Consider the following 9,666-nt stretch of genomic DNA (forward strand, 5'->3'; position numbering starts at 1 on the left):
TAAGATTATCTATTTCTTCTTGGGTCAAGTTTATCAGTTTGTCTTTCTAGGAATTTTTCCATTTCTTCTAAGTTACCTAATTTCTTTGGAATATAGGTTGCTCGTGGTATTTTATGAACAATTATAATCCTTTTCATAAAGTCTTTCTTTAAAAAAAAAATTTTTTTTACTCTTTTGGCCACACCACCTGGCATATTGTATCTTAGTTCCCTGACGTTGAAAGTGAAAGTGTTAGTCACTCACTCATGTCCAACTCTTCGCAACCCCATGGACTGAAGCCCACCAGGCTCCTCTGTCCATGGAATTTTCCAGGCAAGAATACTGGATTGGGTTGCCATTTCCTTCTCCAGGGGATCTTTCTGAGCCAGGGATCGAACCTGGGTCTCCTGCATTGTGGGCAGACTACCGTCTGAGCCACCAGGGCCAGGTATCAAACCCATGCCCCCCTGCACTGGCAGCATAGAGTCTTAACCACTGGACCACCAGGAAAGCCCCAAGGTCTTTCTTTCTGGATTTTAGTAATTTAAATCTTCTTTCCTCTCTTTCTTGGTCAGTTTAGCTAAGGGTTTGTCAGTTTTGTTGATTTTTTCAAAGAGCCAGCTTTTGGTTTCATTGATTTTCTCTATTGCTTTCTATTCTCTAATTCCACTTATATTCACTCTAATTTTTATTATTTCCTTATTCTACTTGCTTTGGGTTTAGTTTTCTCTCTCTTTTTTTCCTTAGGGTTGAAGATTGGCTTATTGATTTGATTTGAGATCTTTCTTCCTGTTTAATATAGGCATTTACAGTCATAATTTCCCTTTGAGCACTGCTTTTATTGCATCCCATAAGATTTCGTGCATTCTGCTTTCATTTGTTGCTTAAGAGTGTGTTATCTTCCATACATTTGTGAATTTTCTAATTTTCTTTCTCCTATTGATTTCTAATTTCATTCCATTGTGGTCAGAAAACATACTTTGCATGACTTCAACCCTTTAAAAAGTATTAAAACTTGTTTCATGTTTTATTTCCAGACTCTTAACTCTATTTTATTGATGTGTGTGTCTGTCTTTAAGCCAGCACCACACTGTTTGAGTTGCTGTAGCTTCATTCTCTTTCTCTTTTTTTTTGTGTGGGGGGGGGCGGGTGCTGTGCTATGAGGCACACGGGAATCTTACTTCCCTGACAAAGGATCAAATCCATGCCCCCAGCATTGGAAACTTGGGAGTCTTAACCGCTGGACCTCCAGAGAAGTCCCTCATGTGTTAAATGAATCACTCTTGCATTTCTGGGATAGATCTCACTCAGACATAGCATATTGTCCTTTAAATATGCTGCTGAGTCTTCATTGCTGAGTGAGGACTTTCTTTACTTGCAGCAAGTGGGGGCTACTCTTTGTTGTGATGCACAAGCTTCTCATTGTGGTGGCTTCTCTTGTTGTGGAGTACAGGCTCTAGAGCATGGACTCAGTAGCTGTGGTGTATAGATTTAGTTGCCCCTTGGCATGTGGGATCTTCCTGGTCCAGAGATCAAACCCGCCTTGGCAGATAACCACTTCTTAACCACTGGACCACCAGCGAAGTCCCTATTTTATGTTTCAACATACTGTCTATCCTAAAAAATGTTCCATGCACACTGGAGAAGAATGTGTAGTCTGCTGTTGAGTGGAGAGTTCTATAGGTATCTTTCAGGGTAGTGATTCATAGTGTTGTTCAAGTCTTGTATTTACTTATTGATCTTCTGTATAGCTGTTCTATCATTGAAAATGGCACAATGAAGTCCCCAACTATTATTATTGAATTGTCTATTTCTTTCAGTTCTGTCAGTTTTTGCTTCATATATTTTTAGGCTCTGTTGTTAGGTGAATGTATAATTATTACATGTTCTTGATTTATCATTAGAAAATATTCTCTTTTTTCTTAATGTCTTCAATTTTCATCTTAAACTCTATTTTCTCTGACATTTGTACAGATGTTCCAGCTCTCTTTTGGTTACTTTTTGCCTGATATATCTTTTTTTTTATTCTTTGACTTTCAACCTATCTTTGTCTTTGAATCTAAAGTGAGTCTCACAGAAAGCATCTGGGGGGTGGGGGGATGCATTCTGCCAATCTTTGTCTTTTATTGGAAAGCTTAATCCATTTGCATTTAATATAATTACTGATAAGTTAGGATTTACATCTGATCTTTTGCTATTTTCTATATATCTTATATCTGTTTGTTTGTTTCTCCATTACTACCTACTTTTGTGTTAAATATTTTCTAATGTACCATTTCTAGTATTTCTTTCGCTATAAATTTTTGAGTTATTTTCTTATTGCTGCCCTTGGGATTACCATTAACATCTTAATTTAAAACTATCTAGTTTGGATTCAAACCAAGTTAATTTCAATAGTGGTTTTTTTTTTATTTTTTCCTATATAGCTCTGTCTCTTCATTTATGCTGTTACTGTCCATCAGCATAGATTCATAGTTATTGTTTTATGCAATTGTCTTTTAAATAAAACAGAAGGAAAAAGGCAATTACTAAAAAATAAATGTGTAGTGTCTTTTATATTTAACTATGTAGTTATTTACAAAACAATGGAAACAGTGACAGACTTTATTTTCTTGGGCTCCAAAATCACTGCAGATGGTGACTAAAGCCATGAGATTAAAAGACGCTTGCTCCTTGGAAGAAAAGCTATGACCAAACTAGACAGTATATTAAAGAGCAGAGACTTTACTTTGCTGACAAAGGTCCATCTAGTCAAAGCTATGGTTTTTCCAGCAGTCATATATCGATGTGAGAGTTGGACCATAAAGAAAGCTGAGCACCAAAGAATTGATGCTTTTGAACTGTGGTGTTGGAGAAGACTCTTCAGAGTCCCTTGGACAAGGAGATCCAACCAGTCAATCCTAAAGGAAATCAGTCCTGAATATTCATTGGAAGGACTGATGCTGAAGCTGAACCTCCAACACTTTGGCCAGCTGATGCGAAGACCAGACTCATCAGAAAAGACACTGATGCTGGGAAAGATTGAAGGCAGGAGGAGAAGGGGACAACAGAGGATGAGATGGTTGGAAGGCATCACTGACTTGATGGACATGAGTTTGAGCAAGCTCCAGGAGTTTGTGATGGACAGGGAAGCCTGGCATGCTGCGTGCAGTCCATGGACTTGCAGAGTTGGACACAACTGAGTGACTGAACTGAACTGATGTAGTTACCTCATGGATGCTCTTAATTTCTTAATGTGAATTCAAATTATTGTCTAGTGTCCTCTCATTTCAGTCCAAAGGACTGTAGAAATGTTCTACTGCTGATAATCTATGTTTTTTAAATTTGGGAATGTCTTAATTTCTTTTTTATTTTTGAAGGATAATTTTGCTGTATATACAATTCTTGGTTGGCAGTTTTATTTTTCTTTCAGTATTTTGAACATGTCAACCCACTGCCTTCTGGACTCCATGGTTTTTAATGGGAAATTGGTTGCTCGTCTTATTGAGAAGCCCTTATGATAAGCCACTTCTATTTGCTGATTTCAACATCCTCTGTTTGTCTTTGTCTTTAAAAAGTTTGCTTATAATATGATGGATCTTTTTGAGCTTATCCTACTTGGAGCTCATTGGCCTTAAATGTGTAAATTCTTTTTCATCAAATTTGAGAAGTCCCACTACCATTATTTCTTTAAATATTCTTCCTGCCTCTTCCTTTACTCTCTTTCTAGATCTCTTTCCATAGATCTCTGTAACTTCATTTTTCTTCATTCCTTTGACTTTCTGTTCCTTAGACTGGATAATCTCAACTGATCTATCTTCAAACAACTCAAATGTCTTGTTCAATTATTATACTTTTCAAATCCAGAATTTCTGTTCAGCTCTCATTTATAATTTCTGTCTCTTCAGCGATATTCTCTATTTGGTAAGACATTGTTCCTGTATTTTCCTTTAGTTCAAGTGAGGTCTTCCAAGGAAACATCAGACATCAAAACAAATGACTATACTCCTCTGCCAAACAGATTAATCCTGCTATCTCCAGTACCAAGAATGTAGGCTTTTTTCAAGGCATTGAGCTGGGATGCAGGGAATAGTATTAGAGCAGGTTAAACTACTACAAAACCTGCTGTTCCTACCAAGATGCAAGATCTATTTGAATAAACATTCTTCAGGTGGCTGAACACTTTCGGTTAATTTCCAGCATTCTAAGGTTAATTTTGACAAATTTGGCCCATTTTGGCTGTTTTTATGGAATGGCTTATCTCTGGACCCCTTCCTCTGCCCATTTTGTGATGCTCTCGTCTCTCTTGATCCTGCTCAGCAAGGCTTCTCCCTGTTGTCTCATTGAAATGCTCACCAGAGTGACCTCCATGTTGTCAAACTCAGGGGTCAGTCCTGGTCCTCTTCTCCCTGACCTGTCAGCCAGCTTTGGACATAGCTCCTCACTCCCCATGGCTTCCAGGACCTTGCTCACTTCCTCTTAGCCCCCTGTGGGGCTCCCTACCATGGCTCTCTGGAGCCCAGTGTCCAGCCTGGCTCTACTCTTTATCTGCTTTTATCTACTCTTTGTCTTTATCAGATATCACTTGACTTTATTTTTTTAAAAACTTATTTTGTATTGGGGTAAAGCCAATTAACAAACAATGCTGTGATAGTTTCTGGTGAATAGCAAAGGAATTCAGCTGAATCTATACATGTATCCATTCTCCCCCAAACTCACCTCCCATCCATGCTGCCACATAATGTTGGGCAAAGTTATTTGTGCTATACAGTAGGTCCTTGTTGGTTTTCCATTTTAAATATAACAGAGTGTACATGACCATCCCAAACTCCCTAACTATCCCTTCCCTGCTCCATTCCACCAGCAACCATGTTTGTTCTCTAAATCTGTGGGTCTCTTTCTGTTTTGTAAGTTCATCTGTATCATTGCTTATATAAGGGATGTCATATGACGTTTCTCTTTCTCAGACATCCCCTGACTTTAAATTCCATCTATGTGCTTAAAATTCCATATTAAACATGGACCCTGACCACTCTCCTGATCTTGAACTAAAGCCTATCAGCACCCCGTCTGCAAGCTCACGGAGGTCTCAGCCTCCAGGGCCTCCTCTCCTTCTCGGTTGATGAGGGCTCCATCCTCCCAGAGTCTCAGACCAAACATCTAGAGATAGCCCTTCATTCTTGTTTCACAGCTCATATCCTTTCATCAGTTGCATTGGCTTTACCCCAAAATAGACCTAGCATCCATCCCACCACCTCTGCTTCTACAAGCCAGCATATTTCTCACCTAGACCCTTGCAACAGGCCCCTTCAGTCTCTCTCAGCATAGCAACCTGAGGACCCTGTGAGGGCACGGGTCAGATACGCCCTCCTGTGTACCACCTTCCACAGACAAGGTCTTCCCACACCCTGAGAAGTGACTGGTGCCACTCTGGTCTCATCTCCTGCTGCTCCCTAGCTTGCTCCAGCCACAGCAGCATCACCCTGGTCCTCTGACACCTTGGGCATGCTTGAACTTACAGCTGTTGCTCCCGCCAGGTGTCCCATCCCCATCCCACAGCTCCCCCCTTCCATCTTCACCTGTTACTCACTCTTTTCTCAATGAGGCCCACCTGGATCATACCCCTTTCCCCACCACCCCGAACCCCCCACCTCTCACCCTGTTTAGCTTCCCCTGCTTTAGCATGTGTGGCTTTGTGCACCATACAAAGTGCATAATGATTTACACATCAAGTTTTTTGTCTCTCTCCTACGAGTGAACTGCTCAAGGGCAGAGACTCCTCGGAAGCTCTCTCCACTCTCCTGCCACACCAGTCCAGTATCTGTCACACAATAGGAGGGCCATACATTTGTTGGATGCATAAATATGGGCACGGTGGGAGCACAGGTGAGGGATGGGCTGTGGCTGCTCAGGCTTGGAGGGTGTAATCAAGGCCCACAGGTGACGTCCTATCCCCGCCTCCGCACCCCACCCACAGAAGCGAATGCAGCAGATCATGGCCCACTGTTTCCTGGCCGTCAAAGCCAAGCTGGAGTGCAAGCTGGGCTACTTTGACCTTATCGGCTGTGACTTCTTGATCGATGAAAACTTTAAGGTGCTGCTGAGGCTTTCCAGGGGGGTGGGCCTGGCAGGCAGGTGCAGGAGGCAGGGGCCCTCTGTGCACACCTGACCACTCAGGCAGGCCCCTGGGGTGGGCAGTCAGGTGCCCTCCCTAGCCCTGGAGGTGGTGTGTCCATAAGGTTTCACTCCTCCTACAGCTGGGGTGGCTCCTAAGGCCAGACTCTCAGACCCTCAAGAGTCTCAGCCCCTTGGGCAACTGGGGGAGTGAGGTCATGGAAAAGAAGTGACCTGATGGTCACGTGGCTTAATGGGGACCAGGGTCTCAGCTTTCTCCTGGCCAAGTGGTAGGTGGGGCGGGATGCTGAGCAGTGTTGGGCCCAGGTGTGGCTGCTGGAAATGAACTCCAACCCCGCCCTGCACACCAACTGTGAAGTCCTGAAAGAAGTGATTCCCGGCGTGGTCATGGAGACCCTGGGTGAGCCACCCCCCAGGACCCTCAAACTGCCCCCCTCTGCCTGCACATGCTCTCTGCAAGTTCAGACGCCCACAAACCCAGTTCTCCAGCACCCTGAGGGCTGCGTGGCAACCCCAGCCTCTGCTTATGCCCCCACCTCCCCGCCAGCGTGGTGCCATCCCACCCCTCACCACCCTGTCACCTCCAGACGGGGTGGAGGGTCCCCCCATCCCCCCCACCGCCCTTCCCCGCTCCACATCCCGCTCACCCTCGACTCCTCCTCAGACCTGGCGCTCGAGACCTTCCAGAAGAGCCTACGCAGCGAAAAGATGCTACCACTGCTGTCCCAGCGCCGCTTCGTGCTCCTGCACAACGGCGAGACGGACCTGTGGCCGTGCCTGGGGGGCTCCCGCAACGTCCCCCGCCCGCCGCTGCCCCCACTTCGGCCCACCTGCGACGCCGCGCCCCTCGAGCCCCCCCTGCTCCGCGCCACCGACAGGCCGGGCGCGCGCAGGCCCGCGCCACACCGGGACCTCGGCAGAGGGCCAGGGCGGCCCTCCTCCGCGCAGCGGCGCCCCCGGCCTCCCGTCCCCGCCCCCGACGGCGCCCTGAGTGGAGGCCCCGAGGCCCAGGGCGGTGGGCAGCCGCGAGTGGGCGACGAGGACCGGGTACGGGAGCTTTCCCCGGGGCCGGCAGAAGAGGAGCGCAAGACCGCGGGCCATCGCGGCTCCTAGTGGGCGGGCTACCAGCTCTCTCCCAGGGACCTATAAAAGCTACTTTGTTACAAGCACGGCCTCTGCCCCGCACACCCGGCCCCAAGACCCCCGCTGGCAGCCTCCCTGAACCCCGCGAGTCGCTACTTCACTGCTGGGACCCGTTCTTGGGGGAACATGGGGGTCGAGGGATGAGCCGCCGAATCTGAACCCCTGACTTTGCCCACCATGGGCTGCTTCCATCCGGTGAAGCTCTCCAGTTTCTGGGCCCCCAGGCGTCACCTATAGCCTGCCTCCATCCGGACCCTGGGCCCCTGCAGCCTCACAGGTTACCTACCCCGGCTGCCTAGTCTGCGGTCCCTGGGAAAGGCAGCCAGTGTCTCCCAGGCAAGGGTCTGAGTCCCCAGGGGCCCCTCCAGATCCCCATAGGAGCGCTTTTTCACACCAGGCCCCACCCTGCCCAGGCTCAGCTCCTTTCTGGGGCTTCAGAGCACCAGGGCCCTGAGCTCCCCAACCGTGCCACGGTGGGAGCTATACAGCAGGCAGAGCATCGCAGAGGCCCCAAGGACTCAGGCTGTGGGCAACAAGTGCGTGGTTGTGCAGGAAGGCGCCCTGAGGGGTGTGCCGAGCCAGCATGTCCCCATGTTCCTTGTGGCCCCAACCTCGAGGCTGCTGGGAGAAACCTGCTACCACCAAGCATCCTGGATCAGCCATAATCCCCTCTCCACACCCACCATCCCACACCGACCCCAGTCCAGGCCCACCCCTATGCCCACTGCAGCTGGCACCCCTCCTCCTGCCCTGCCTTTCACATACCCCGCCCTCCCCTCTCCCATCAGTCACCACCAAGTCACATGCCCTCCCCCTGTCCTGCCCACCCTCACTTGTGACCCCAGTGGGCTCCACCACAGGTGGGAGGGGCTGCTGGGACCCTTGTTCTGCTCTGCATTGGAGTATGGGTAGGACCTAACGGGCAATGGGGCTTGTCTTCCCCTCCCCCATTGCCCCTCCCACTCCTTTCCCAGGGGAGCAAGGGCCAGAGCAAGCTAGAGGGCAGCTGAGCCACTGGCCAGTCCACGGAGATGTGCAGTCAGTCAGGGAGTCAGGGAGAGAAGAGCCAAATGTAACCTGGGCCTGAGAGGTAGAGACAGTCCTCCCGGGTCACAGAGCCAGTGAGGACCCAGGCCAGGACCAAGCTGCCCTGTCACTCACAGCTCACCCACGCATCCCCACCACTGCACTCCCTCCTCGTCCTGCTGCTGTGGCCAGGAGTGTCGGGTCCCCAGGCCAGAAGCATGCTTGTCACCGTGTGACAAGCCCACCCAGCGTGTCTGATGGGCTCTCCATGAGGCATCAAGCTCAGCACTGCCACTTCCGCAGCCCAGGGGCCAGCTCTGCACCCCGAGGCTGGGGAGGGTGAAAACCAGTCTCCATCAGGGAGAGGTGGCCCCCTGGGTGGGCAGAGCGCACCCACATCAGTGTCTTCAGGGTCTGTACCAGTCTTTCCTTACTGGGGTAAAGGTCACTGCACAGCCATGTCACCTCAGGCTCAGCCCCTGGTCGCCCTGAGGGGCCTCTATACCCCATGTCTCAGCCTCCAGGCCTCTTCTGCCCCTTCCTCACATCCTGCCCACAGGGCCTTCGCCCACGCTGTCCTGGGGCTCATGACTTGGCCCGTGGTAGAACAGTGCTGCCCCCTGGATGTTCCAGCTCTCCTCCAGCAGGACTGATCCCCAGCCAGTCAAGGCAGTATCTGCAGAGATGACCTGACACTGGAGGGGAAGCTGGCCTGAGGCCTCCACTGTCCCTGGGCCCTGAGTGGGTGCAGTGGCCCCCAGGGACCATGGTGGGGTGAGACGTGCATGTCCTTACTGGGCCCCCATCCCCAGGCAACCCCAAACCCTGGACTGTCTGTAGCTCTTGGGCCCCTGGTACCCGGAGAACCTGGGTGACAATAAATGAGGTTATCTTGCTGCTCGTTCATCCCCAGAGGTGATGGCCACATCCTTGCCCCCTATCTGGATCCTCCTGCAGTCCCTGGCAGTCAGGAATATGTTTCCACTAAAGAGCCCACAGGACTCAGAGGACCCCCCTCAAACCCCTCTTCCCTGAAATGTGTCTCCAAATAGAGGGGTTGGAACAGCCATGGCCCAAATCAATGTCTCTGGAAAGACTCCCCTCCATGGAGCATGGCCACTTCTTATTGGGAAGTGGGGGTTCGGGGCCCTGAAAATCACTGCAGAGCCAGAGCTCAGCCCAGTTGCAGAGGAGAGGCCATGGTGCTGAAACCATGGTGGGGACTGAGGGGAGTGATGGCCCCAATTCCAGGTCAGGGCCCTTGAATGGCCAGACTTAGCACCATGGACCTATCTGATTGGTGAGGGGGCAGGCAGGGGCCACCTGCCCTTGGACAGCCCCCTGAAGCTGCCCTAGGACTGGGGCCGAGGGTAGACATCCGGTTCTGTCTAGGACAGGTTCCCT

The 9,666-nt window shown here is 49.6% G+C and overlaps 1 protein-coding gene across 1 annotated transcript in view; it reads left to right on the forward strand.

The window, feature by feature from the left end:
• The window catches only part of TTLL10 (tubulin tyrosine ligase like 10), a 30,154-nt gene extending 20,984 nt beyond the window's left edge, over window positions 1-9,170 (forward strand). The window contains 3 exon segments of the mRNA XM_043486132.1: window positions 5,936-6,052; window positions 6,400-6,493; window positions 6,758-9,170. Of these exon segments, the coding sequence (XP_043342067.1) occupies window positions 5,936-6,052; window positions 6,400-6,493; window positions 6,758-7,206 (660 nt within the window). The 3' untranslated portion in view covers window positions 7,207-9,170.
• Window positions 9,171-9,666: the final 496 nt, after the last annotated feature.

Source organism: Cervus canadensis, chromosome 13, assembly GCF_019320065.1.
Source record: "Cervus canadensis isolate Bull #8, Minnesota chromosome 13, ASM1932006v1, whole genome shotgun sequence".
Classification (NCBI taxonomy): domain Eukaryota; kingdom Metazoa; phylum Chordata; class Mammalia; order Artiodactyla; family Cervidae; genus Cervus; species Cervus canadensis.